The 13,684-nt window shown below is 39.6% G+C and overlaps 1 protein-coding gene across 9 annotated transcripts in view; it reads right to left on the reverse strand.

Annotated features, from left to right (window-relative positions):
• Positions 1-13,684, reverse strand: part of TFDP2 (transcription factor Dp-2) — a 140,827-nt gene that overhangs the window by 21,231 nt on the left and 105,912 nt on the right. For all 9 annotated transcript variants that reach the window (XM_079794687.1, XM_079794688.1, XM_079794686.1 and 6 more), the window contains 2 exons: positions 8,301-8,422; positions 6,622-6,669 (listed from right to left, as the gene is read on the reverse strand). In XM_079794687.1, the coding sequence (XP_079650813.1) occupies positions 6,622-6,669; positions 8,301-8,422 (170 nt within the window). The remainder of the gene's footprint in view (positions 1-6,621; positions 6,670-8,300; positions 8,423-13,684) is intronic.

Raw genomic sequence — 13,684 nt, forward strand, 5'->3', positions numbered from 1 at the left:
TACGTTGGTCAAAGAAGATATACAAATGGTCAATAAGCACATGAAAAGATGCTCAACATCATCAACCATCCTATCTAATAAAGAGGGGATATGTTAATTGACCCTCATGCCATCACAAAGATGGTGGCGCCCACAGCCACAAGATAGCACCGCCCAGTCCCCTTAACCCCTCTGGTGTGGCAGGCATGCGGCAAGGCCGGGGCCACCCCAAGGTGGGCCTGGACACTCCGCGCGCCTGCCTCTGGAGTCCCCCAGTCCCTTCAGCCCCCCAGTCGCCCAGGGCTAGCCCAAGGCGCAGGCAAGCCTCAGATGGCGGCTGCCCAAGGCTCAGATAACCAGGGCTGGCCGAGGCTTGCGCTGCCGGCAATGGCAGCAGCAGAGGTGTGATGGGGCGTCACCTTGCCCTGATCGCCAGGTCACCTCCCGCCCCTGAGGGCTCCGGACTGTGAGAGGGGGCAGGCCGGGCTTAGGGACCCCCCTCCAGTGCATGAATTTTCATGCACCGGGCCTCTAGTTAGGGATATAAAGATAAAAACCTAATAAGATATAATTTCACATCCACAAGGTTGTGAAATAAATGAAACAGATAAGTGCTGGCAAGGATGTACAGAAACTGGAAATTTTTGTTGGTGAAAACAGCCACTCTGGAAAATAGTCTGGCAGTTATTCAAAAGGCCAAAGAGCCGAGACCGGTTTGGCTCAGTGGATAGAGTGTCGGCCTGCGGACTCAAGGGTCCCAGGTTCGATTCCAGTCAAGGGCATGTACCTTGGTTGTGGGCACATCCCCAGTGGGGGGTGTGCAAGAGGCAGCTGATCAATGTTTCTAACTCTCTATCCCTCTCTCTTCCTCTCTGTAAAAAATCAATAAAATATATTTAAAAAAAAAAAAGAAACAAAAGGCCAAAGAATTACCATATGACCCAGCAATTCCATTCCATACAAGAGAAATAAATATTGCTGTCAGAGAAACACACTGATTGGTTGCCTCCTGCACATACCCCGACCAGGGCCTGGGCTGGGGAGGAGTGTGCTACTGAGGTACATGCCTTTGACCAGAATCAAAGCAGGGACCCTTTGGTCCACAGGCCGATGCTCTATCCACTGAGCCAAACCAGCTAGGGCTCCTTTTATTATTTTTTACATGAGAATGTCAACAGGATTTCAGCCATTGTGGTGCAAACATATTGTTCAGTTACCATCTTAAACTGGAATCTCCCTATCTAAATCTTAAATAAAGAGTTTACACACTTTCTTAGAACCCGAGCTCTTTGAAACACCAACGCCCCCTTTCTAAATTACACCAAATTTCATCACAGGATGTGGAATACATAGGAAGCATTCTTTACCAAATAAAAACGAATTAAGAAATATAAGAAAAAAAAAACAAACTACTAATATAGTATAGTTTACAAAGCATGTTACATTTTATTAATAATTTCATTTCAAGTATTCAAAAAAATTGTGCCCAAAGAATAAAAGGAAAAGTATCCATGCTCTGGCCGGGTAGCTTAGTTGGCTGGAGCATGGTCCCGATACACCAAGGTTGTGGGTTCCATCCCTGATCAGGGCACATGCAAGAGTCAACCAATGAAGGCATCAATGAGTGAAACAATGGGTTGATGTTTGTCTCTCCTTCTCTTCCTATCTTTCTCTAAAATTAATAAATAATAATAATAAAAAAAGTTGCCCCGACCGGTTTGGCTCAGTGGATAGAGCGTTGGCCTGTGGACTCAAGGGTCCCAGGTTTGATTCCGGTCGGGGGCATGTGCCTTGGTTGCGGGCACATCACCAGTGAGGGGGTGTGCAGGAGGCGGCTGATCAATGTTTCTCTCCCATCGATGTTTCTAACTCTCTATCCCTCTCCCTTCCTCTCTGTAAAAAATCAATAAAATATATATTAAAAAAATAAAAAGTTATTTATCTTTCCAGGCACTTAACTGGAATCCATAACCACTATCTTCTTACATTTTCCTAATAATAATTTATTTTAAAAAGTAAATATAAAACTAAAATTTGTAGTATAAAACAGTATACCCCCGATTTAAGTTGCAATAAACATATTCCATTTAAATAAATCATATATAATATATAATAAAAACTTTATTTCTCATTAAAATGAGTCAACCAGAACATTTATATCAACAAGGTAATTTAGTAATTTGATAAAATAATTTAGAAAAAACACGCACCCTCATGTTCCTGTAAGTATCCATTGTGTATGTGTTGGGGGTGGGGATGGGGATTTGAGGTGGGAAATAAATGTTTATTTCTTATGGACATTCTCTCCCTCCTGGGGTATGTTATCTAGGCCTGTGACCATTTACATGCTGATGCACTACTTATAGACTTAATGATATTAATCATTTAGATAACTAATAAAGTTTTTGAACTTCATATGTCTAAAACAAAATTCAATCCCTCCCCAAACCTACTCCTAGCAACAATAAATGTAAATGGCATCAATATTCACCCAGCTATTTGTGCAAAAAAAAAAACAAGAGCCATCCTATATTGCCCCTTTTCCTTCATTCAATCTATCAATAAATCCTGTTGGTTTTACCTCCAAAATTAAGTCATTTTTTTTCCATCTCTACTGCCAAGCCACAGCCCCTGCAATAGCTTTGTAACTGATTTCCCAGCTTCTGTTCTAGTCTCCTTAGAATCCATTTCTCGCTCAGCAGTCAGTGTAAATTAGCATGTCATTTCCCTTTTTTTAAAAAAAATATATTTTATTGATTTTTTACAGAGAGGAAGGGGGAGGGACAGAGAGTTAGAAACATCGATGAGAGAGAAACATTGATTAGCTGCCTCCTGCACATCCCCTACTGGGGATGTGCCCGCAACCAAGGCACATGCCCTTGACTGGAATCGAACCTGGGACCCTTGAGTCCGCAGGCCGACGCTCTATCCACTGAGCCAAACCGGTTTTGGCTCATTTCCCTTTTTAAAATAAAAACAAATTTCTTACTGAGACCTATAGGCCTTTCATGATCTGACCCCTGCCTACCTCTCCACCCTCATCCCTCATCTATATAAAACCCTAACATGCAAATAGACCGAATGGCGGAACAACCGAACAACCAGTAGCTATGACCTGCGCTGACCACCCGGGTGTGTGTGTGTGGAACATGGCGGGCATCAGCAGCAGGCAGCAGCGCGCAGAACATGGCAGGCATCGGCCATGGCAGGATGGTGGAGCAGGTGAGCAGGGGCGCCAGACCACAGCGGGGCGCTGGTTGCTATCAGGGCGAGCCTATGGTGGTTACTGAAAATTCTTTGCTACCACGCGCCATGGTCCCGCCTGGTGTTTGCACCTGCTTCCGGCGCTGGCCCCAGTCGCACCCGCTGCTGGTGCCCAGTGCCAGCCCCAATCGCTCGGCGCCATCAGTGGGTGCGAGCGGCGGCTACAGGCCCCAATAGTCTCTCAGGGCCTCTCCACCTCCCTGTGCTCCTGAGGGGCAATCAGGGCCAGCAGCTGCCGCTCGCACCCACTGCCAGCAACAGCCCCGCTGCTGGCACCAGAGCCACTGCTCGCACCCACTGTCTGCACTGGCCCTGCTCACACCCACTGCCGGCGCCCAGCACCAATCCTGATTGCTCGGTGCCGTCAGCAGGTGCACACGGTGGCTGCCAGCCTGCTGGCCCTGATCGCCCCTAAGGGCTTCTCACCTCCCCCTGATCCTGAGGGGCGATCGGGCAGCAGCTGCCACTCACACCCACTGGAGGTGTTGGCCCCACTTGCACCTGCTGCTGGCGCCGGCCCTACTCGCTCCACGCAGTCAGCAGGTGCTACCGGGGCCGGTGCCATCAGCACATGGGAGTGGGACTGCCAGCAGACAGGGGACAGGGGCCTCGGTGGGAGGTGCCAGGCTGGGGCACAGAGGATGGGCCGAGACCCGCCCCTGTGCCCACCGCAGCCTCGAGGCCCACAGTTCCTTTTAAGGTGCACGAATTCATGCACTGGGCCCCTAGTCTCATAATACTTTGGCTTTCTTACTATCTCCAAGCCACTCTGCTTCCCCAAACACTCCAACCTGGTTCCTCATTTAGCTCTGCATTTGCCATTCATTCCCTCTGCTTGAATCCCTGGCTCCCCACCACGATCAGGCTAGCTACATGCTTGACTTCTTTGCATTCAAATGTTATCTCCTTAGAGAGGCCTGCTCTAAGGCAGCCACCATCCTGCCAATAATCCACAAACCCCCTTCTTATTTTTTGTGTGCCAACTATCACAGTCTAAAATGATATTTGTTTTTAACTATACAGATTTTGGTTCTTATTATTAGTGTATTATAGTTTAAATTATATTAATTTATTATAAATAAATAACATTTTAACTGAATTCCAACAGAAAAAAGATATTAAGAACTTTCCTCCCCTAGTAGAAATCCCAAAGCGAAAGCAGACCTATTTGGAAAAGAGATTTAGGAGACACCATCAGATTTTAAAAAGAGAAAGTGAACAAACATCTTCCAGGATCAAAACCCCAGGCAAGACCAGAAAGAGGGTTTTCATAGCTCCTTCTGCAAGCTCTGTGCAAAGAACTCCAGTGGATGAGAATACAGGGGAAAACTAATGAGACTATCTCAATGCATCCTTTACCCACCAAACAAGATTTCTTGAGAAACTGACTTGCTTCTGCAAATGGCCTTAACCAGGAAACAGTTGTGTAAAACAGACCTAAAATTGTACTGTCAAGTAATAAGATAAGGATAGGAAGCTTGTATAGCCCGGCCAGCGTGGCTCAGTGGTTGAGCATCAAACCTAGAGGTCACAGTTCGATTCCTGGTCAGGGCACATGCCTGGGTTGCAGGCTTGATCCCCAGTGTGGGGAATGTGGGGGGCGGCCAATCTATGATTCTCTCTCATCACTGATGTTTCTATCTCTCTCTCCCTCTCCTTTCCTCTCTGAAATCAATAAAAATATATATATTTTTAAAAAGAGCTTGTATATGTCTACATATATTGATGTATAAATTCCCGAGGAAAACCAATATAAATATTTACATATCATACTAAATTAGCATACGAGATATTGGAGAGATAAAGATTAGTCTATGGTTGAGAGCTGGCTTTTTTAACCTGAACATTTGGGAGGGGGTAAACAAAACTTTTCACAGCGTTAAAGAAAAATAAATAAATTTGGAGGAAAAGAAACATTTGTAAGAACAGCAATAAAAGCCACATGTATAATGTTTGTGGTTATATTTTAAAATAAAAGAGAATAATAAAAAGCACAACCCTTACCTCCCAAAATGCCACTGAACCCAGATGCAGAAAAGGAAAGTTGAATCAATGGTTACACTCACTAATTTAATCTAGCACTTTTTATGTGGTCTTTAGAGATCTTTTTCTTATGAAAGAGAATATGAAGAGAATCTTACTGTTTATACTGTTTGTAGTACACAGGTGCCACCAATCATAACTAATAACAAGCCCTATTTTAAGGCCTCAAACATTGTTAAATACATCTATAAGAACTTACACTGCTACCCTTTCCTAGGATAAACACAAAGACAGTATGAGTTTGGAAAGAGGAATTGCCAATAGAGAGAAAAGAACATTTTGCTACATATTTCCATATGATACAGCAGTTCCTCAGACACGATTTTGTGTTCAAAACAGTTAAGAGCCAAGAAGCAAGCAACAAAAGCCACCAAGGAACTAAAGCAAAGCCAGTGTCAATGCAAGAAAACACACTTTTAGAATATACAGCCCCGAGGTCCTCACTCAGAACCTATTCACTTTTATTTTAGACTGAATTCTAACACAACTGGCCACCTAGTTGCCTAGCAAGTTGGAGATAGCAAACTAGAAAATGGAAAAGACAGAAAACTATTATATTGAGAACAGATGACCTAACAGGACAAAGGAGACTGAAATACCACTGAAAAGGGAAATTACAAAATCTTAGAACCAAAAATAAAATTTAAAAAGTGTAACTGGCAAGGTTTATTTAAAATAGCAACAATCTTACAGAATTCAACTACCTCTAACACTATGCATCCTATTTTAACAGTGCAACATTAATATTGGACCTCGTGTAGTGACTTGTATGGAATATTAAACTTAAGCTCAAATAACGACCGTAAAGTGAGAGTTTTTAATCCTGGAGTTTCTCATTTGGTAGGCAGGCATCTATATTTTTCAACAAACCACAGGGGATTCTGAGGCACACCAAGAACTGAGAACCACTGTCCTAACAGTCTAAAGAAAGGTTACATTATACTCTCATGTATTATTTAGAGAAAGAAGTGAGAATTTACTACGATCTTTAAATGTGCTCAATCCAACCTGTTTTTAAAACGTTTGGGCATGCTGAGGTCAGGTGGAGTGTTCACCTTGGTTGAACACTGCATTTCCCAAAAGGAGGGAGGGAGCTAAATGACATATTACCAATAGCCAATCTATTCACTTTTGAAACCATAAAAATAAAAATATAATACTAAATTTATGTAAGACAAGTGAAGTCAAGTACTCTGTGTGGTATAGAATAATGGTAGAAACTCAATAAAGTTATTAAATTTGTGTGGATAAACACATCTCACTAACTTAAACTAGAATGTGGGTACCAAACCTTTATGTAGTAGCATCTCCCAAACAAAATACACTCATACTCACCTTTCTGAAAAATCAGAGTCTATAAATTCTCTAGCCCGTTTTCTATCACTAAAAAGAAAAAAAAAAGGCATAAAAAGAACATATAAACACTATTTTATTTCATGAATAATTTATTGTAACTTGTCTAATTCCACAATATATATAGCCAAACACAAAAACTAACGAATATAAAAGGTATGTCCATAAAATAAAAACTTAAATTTTATCAAAGGACTAAGAAATCACAATAGAATAACCTAGTTTGAAATGAGTTCAATGAATCTTTAAGGAGGAAAACATTACAGGTTCACAAAAAGAAAAGGCACAGAGAAGTTTGATTTACTCTGGAATGACTGACTATAAAAACACGACAGTCATACCACCTCCAACATAAAGCACAGCTGAGGCTGGAAATATCCAAACCCTGGTCATCTCCAAACCACTGGCATAGGCACGCTTTCATGTTATAACCTCTCAGGGCTGTGCAGAAATCCAAGGTAACTTTTATATCAACCTGAGAATGTTCACAAGGACTGAATAAAGGCCATGGAATTACAGGTGACTGTCATGTCATCTCATTTGATAATGGAAAAGTATGACTACATATGAAACTCTTCTGTCTCTAATATATGTGTAGGTGTTTGAATATGTATATGGCTTAAAACACTTTGCCAGGACTGTTATTTCATTAATTCATTTAATATTCTTTTTTAAAATACATTTTTTATTGATTTCAGAGAGAGAAATAGAAACATCAATGATTAGAGAGAATCATTGGTCAACTGCCTCCTGCAGGACCTTCCCAACTGGGGATGGAGCCCAAACCCGGTCATGTGCCCCGACCGCAAATCGAACCGTGACCTCCTGGTTCATAGGCTGAAGCTTCAACCACTGAGCCACACTTGCCAGGCTCATTTAATATTCTTGAAGGGAAGAATTCTTACTCAACCAAGATGTATTGTCTGCTTGCTAGAACTCACAGTTGTAAGTCAAAGATGGAACTACCCATGCAGTATTTAAATAATAATTTAAATAACTTATAAAGTAACAGAATAAAGTTTTGAGTCATTAATTTTACTATTTCCTTTTATTTTATGAAAAGATGAAATGTTAAAATGATAAGCAAAGGAGAAAAGTTGGGTAAGGGTATTTTACAAAGATGTGAAGGTTTGATACTAAAAGCGGCAACTGAATAACATAGAAGAAATATTGATTTAATTGCCCAGTGTTTCAAAAGAATCAAGGGAAAACTCAATGAAAATTTTAATATATTTGGCCTCTTTTCCCTAGTTCCTTTTCTGATTTTTTTAAAGGAAACAAGAACTCATAGGGGAAATTCTCAGTATAACCAACACTTAATCTATCTTTTGTTTATTAAAACAATATAAAATAGTTTTGATAGCTCCAAAGCAGCTAAATGCCATAATAATAAAAAGTAGTTCTCTTTCGGAGTTGAAAAAAAGTAAAAAGATTCAGGTACAAGTTATTATTATAATGTTTTTCTCTGTTTTAAAATGGTTGCTCCATAAATGGTTTATATCTAAGATATGAAGTGAAATAAAATAGGTAATTTTAAAGGAAGTGTATTCATTTTTAAGGACTAGACTAACATAAAACAAGAATAGAAGACAAGATCCTAAGAAAAAAAGGTCAGGACTTTTTTTAATTTTAAAAATGGTAACTTGTAACAACACTCTTACCCTGGGACCCAGCCAGTAGCTTCCGCTATGTGTGTCTGAGTGACCATTGCTGGTGCTGGGGTGTATGGACTCCCAATCAGAACACTTCCTGAACTGGTCAGTCTCTGAGGTGTGCTTATAATCTGTGAAGTTAGGACAAAGAAAATAATATCCTTAGTTATTATGAAAAGCCTACAGGCACAAAATAATGTTCACTGCTAACCTTACAAGGAGGAAACCTTATTGTCTAAAATGCTTAATCATCTAAAAACATAAGCAATACCTCTGATTCATTTATATCCTAGGATCTTATACTGACATGAGGTCATAATGCAGGTTTCAGCAAGTGAAGAGCAATTTGGAAGGATTAGCTGGCAACTGACAATGTTTTAAAAATCAGAAAAATGAAAAGCTTTCTTTGCAATTACAGAACCTAATTCCAGTCAAGCTTGATTTACTAGAACTGGGTAACAGTAAATCAGATCTTCACAGTCCAAAATATAGGCAAAAACATTACACAATTTGGATTATTATACAGATGCAACTTTATCTCTTTCTCTTTTTTTTTCAAGAGCATGTTCTCATGTCATTAAATATTCTTTAATGACATATTCTTTAAATATGTCAGTAAAACATTCTATCATGTAAATTTATTATTCCCTATTAGATATATGGATATTCAATTATTCACTATAAACAATGCTGTGATAAACATTTTTGTACAATGATCTTGGCCTTAATTTCTGTTTGCTAAGGATAGACTTCAGGAAAGGAATTAATGGAACTAAAGATATGGACTTTTTGTTTACTGCTTTTTTTTTTCTGATTCTCACCCGAGGATATTTTTCCATTGATTTTTAGAGAGTGGAAGAGAGAGGGAAAGACAGGAGAAGCACATAGATTGGTTGCCTCCTGCACGAGCCCCGGCCAGGGCAGGAGCCTGCAACTGAGGTACATGCCCTTGACTGGAATTGAATCCAGGACCCTTCGGTCTGCAGTCCGACACTTTATCCACTGAGCCAAACCGGCTAGGGTGTTTATTGCTTTTTAAAAACATGTTTTTATTGATTTTAGAGAAAGAGGAAGGGAGAAGGAGAGAGAGAAACATTGATGTGAGAGAGAAATATCGATTGTTGCCTCTGCACGACTGGGGACTGAACCTGCAACCTGGGCATGTACTCTGACCAGAGACCTTTCAGGTGACTGTACCCTGACCAGAGACCTTTTGGTGCATGGGCCAATGCTCAACCAAGTCACACAGGCCAGGACAGAATATGGACTTTTTTAAAAAGTTCCTTGGGCCCTGGCCAGTGTGACTCAGTTGATTGGAGTTTCATCCCGTACACTGCAAGGTCACAGGTTCGATTCCCAGTCAGGGCAGACACTCAGGTTGCAGGTTTGATCCTGGTCAGGGTTCATATGGGAGGCAACTGATTGATGTTTCTCTCTCACATCAATGTTCCTCACTTTCTCCTTATCCCTTCCTCTCTCTTTGAAATAAATTTTAAAATAAATAAATAAAAACAAAAGACAATAAACAAGGATAAGATTCTAGAGAATTCTGATTCTCTACAATAAGCCAAGGATGATCAAACAGGGCATTCAGAAATTTGCCTTGTGTGAAAATATGAAAACTAGACAATGTTTTTGGACCTCCTACCTCTCCATGCACCCCACCCCATCCCACCTCCACACCTCTATTTCAGTGCAAGATCTTCAAGGACAGAGAGAATGTTTGCAGGGCCTAGCACAGTGCTTACAGGAAAGTGCAATAAATACTTACTGAACTGAGAGAAAAGACCCAGCTTTTAAAATGATGGAAAAAAAAAAAAGTAGCTTCTTTATTCACTGATATGCTAGAAAAGATTATATAAAATCCAATCTACAATATAAAAGACAGTTTTCACCAATCACTACATCACACATTCAAATGTCCTCTATCAAATTGACATTGAGTGTGACAGCTTAAGGAGGAAAATTTGAGTATTTGATCAGTCTCTGGTCTTCTCTTTCAAGAACAGGGGGTCCAAAAAGCAATTCTATGTGTTCCAATCTACCCTTGAAACAGACCGCATTACTTGTGCAGTTTTATTACTAAGGAGTTCTTTCTCTGTATCTGTTATTAGTAGCCTACAGGCTCGGTTTTACTTGATTTAAAGGGCTTTGTAGGAAAAAAAAAAAAAAAGAAAGAAAGAAGTAAGGAAAACAAGCATAGGAAAACATGGTTATCATTACTGAGAATGACTTCGGAAATGAACTCTATGTTCTAGTTTATTTTTTCTTCCTCTTTGTCAGATTGTCAGATATTTTCTTCTGATCTGAGAGTAATTAGCAATACTCTGTTCCCTTCTCTTAGCAAAGGGCCTGATACACAGTAAGTCCTTAATAAACATTTCCTGAATGAACAAATTGGAGATGATGGACTTGAACTGGAAAGACAAGTTAGAAGTTCATGTGAGATGCAATGAGTTCTTAAACTAGGACAGTGAGTCTTAAGAAACAAAACCAGCCCTAGCCGACTTGGCTCAGTGAATAGAGCATCAGCCTACGGACTGAAGGGTCCCAGGTTCGATTCTGGCTAAGGGCACATGCCTGGGTTTCGGGCTTGATCCCCAGTAGGGGGCATGCAGGAGGCACTCGATCAGTGATTCTCATCATTGATGTTTCTATCTCTCTCTCCTTCTCGCTTCCTCTCTGAAATCAATAAAGAAAAGAAGAAAGAAAGAAACAAACAAAACCAAAGGAAAGTCAACAGAACTGATCAACCATTAAACATAGGAAAACTATGTAGGCGATGAGTCAAACACACTTTATAAAACTGAAACTTAATTTTGAAATCCCAAATTAAATTAAAGATAATTAGAGGTAACTACTTCTACTATTCAGTTGATCTGATAAGGAAAATGAATATTTAAATTTCACCTCCCCAAAACCAGAGACAACCTTAATTTAAATGTAATCGTGGTTTCTTTTGACAATAGATTACAGTTACCCAATGAAAATCATACAGCGATTGAACCTCATTGGATTTTCCACCTTCAATCAATATATCTTATGTACTACTGCCATCTACAGTTAAGAAAGGCCAAGGGAACATATATTTTGAAGGAGAAAAAATATATATATAATTACAAAATGTTAAAGAATTCCATTTTGCTGTTGTTAATCCTCACCCGAGGATATTTTTCCACTGACTTTTAGAGAGTGGAAGGGACGGGAGAGACAGAGAGAGAGAAACATCAATGTGAGAGACTCATCGATTGGTTGCCTCATGCACGCCCCCCAACCTGGGCTGGGGATGGAGCCTACAAAGTACGTGCCCTTGAACAGAATCGAACTCGCGAATTGAACCTTCAGTCTGCAGGTTGACACTCTATCCACTGAGCCAAACAGACCAGGACAAGGATTCCATTACTTAACAAAATTTTAGTTTTTAATATAAGAATCATGCAGTTTTAATCACATTAAAATAAAGATAATCATGAGAGTATCATATATATATATAAGCAGAAACCTTTAGGAAAAGGGCAAGTATCCCAAAATAAAACAGTTACTGCTCGTTTCTATAAATACAGAACACAACTTTTTTCTCAGGGCCTTTTGAAATTTCTATCTACCATTAAGATTTGGCTTCTAAAGAGACATGAAATTTAAATTTGATGTAAGAAGAAATTAATTTTTATTCACTAATTTCTAACTAAACAACTATTTTAAATAATCATGAATGAAAAATTGAAGGTGAAAGGACAATGTTCAAAAGAAGCAAGCAAGAGGAGAAGAAAGAAATGGCTCTAATTGGAGTTCTACATCAATTAGGAAATCAAAACAAAAACTCTGATTCCGGTCCAAGTCCCAAGAACTGCAAAAAGCACCCGAGAATCAGGGAGACAAAAAAGGCCTTGGGCTGGCCTGGTTTAAAGGAGAGCCCCCGATCTCCTCTCCTTCTGACCTTTTTTTGCTGATTCTGCAGTAACTGGGTAAGTAGTATGTATACCTGATTACAGTAACCTGATTACTTACTGTCAGAACTGGAGTGTGTAAAGACTTTCATGTACATTAGTAGAAACTAACAATGGAAAGAGAAATTACATGTCTCCAAAAGAGAAATCTGAACTTGAGCCATAGCAGCACACTAAAATACTAATAGAAAATAGTATCTCAAAACCAGAGGCGTACTGTAAGGGGCAAACAACATGCCACTGACTTTTGGCAAACACATAAGAGTTCTGGTATGTTCGTTTAATTTTGGTGCTTATATTATCACATTTCAGACTTTAAAGGCAGGTGTCTTATCTCACTTGTACCTACTATAGTGGCTGGTGAGGGGCAAATGCTGAGCAAATGTTGGAATATATACCCTGAACTGCCTTGAAATGGGAACACTTACCTGAGCTCAAGTCTCTGTGAAGTTTGGAGCTAGATCACATTCTTCACATAGTTATAGTGAATTATGTAAGATCTTTGGCTTGGATTCTGTAGATAATTAACAGTCCTCAAGCAATCAGGAAAAATGTCATGTCTAGAATGTCTTAAAGACATGTCTGTAAAGACTTTCTGGAGCCATTAAGTATGTTAAAAGGTATTTTTGTCTAAATGATTTTGTGTTTAACATACTCCATAGGGCTGTATACTATGGGCAAATTTTATCTTTGTTGCTCTATAGAGGAGAACATGTAAGCACTGACAATGAAGAGTTATTGTTCAAATGTTTATGCACTTTTGCTAATGGTGCGTGAAGCCATTTAAATTAGGCATGAGTTTTTAAAAATGTTTTTATTGATTTTAGAGAAAGAGAAAGGGAGAGGGAGAAAGAGAGAAACATCAATTGGCTGCCTCCTGTATGCCCCCCTGCTGGGGATTGAGCCCACAACCTGGGCTCATGCCCTGATCAGAAATCACACTGGTGACCTTTTGGTGCCCGGGACGACACCAAACCAACTGAGCCACGCCGGCCATGGCAAATTTGGTATAGTTTTTAGAGTAGTTGCATGAGACTTTGTTTATAAATAAGGCTTTTTAAAAGTGCTATCTACTTCAAGCTCTAACATAATTAATGAACTACTTACAGAGAAAGTTAAATATTTTTCATCCATTATTTCTGTTAAAAATGTAAAGGAATTGGCATGTTGTTTTCCCCCAAATGTCCTTTAGTCAAAGATTTCAAATTAATAGCTCCAGATAGAGATTAACTAATGGGTCATGTTCAATTTATATGAGTACATAGTTTAGGGTGGTAAAAATTATTTTATAAGAAATAATCTGAAGAGAACATAAAACATAACAGATTTTAAATCAATTTAACCAAACAATGAGAAGAAAAGCCTCACATAAAGAGCAAACCTAATTACACATCCAGAATCCAGAGTCAAATGTATGAAAATTAAACACTGAAGAGTGCCTTTCTT

The sequence above is a fragment of the Cnephaeus nilssonii genome (genome assembly GCF_951640355.1).
Source record: "Cnephaeus nilssonii genome assembly, chromosome: 17".
NCBI classification, from domain to species: domain Eukaryota; kingdom Metazoa; phylum Chordata; class Mammalia; order Chiroptera; family Vespertilionidae; genus Cnephaeus; species Cnephaeus nilssonii.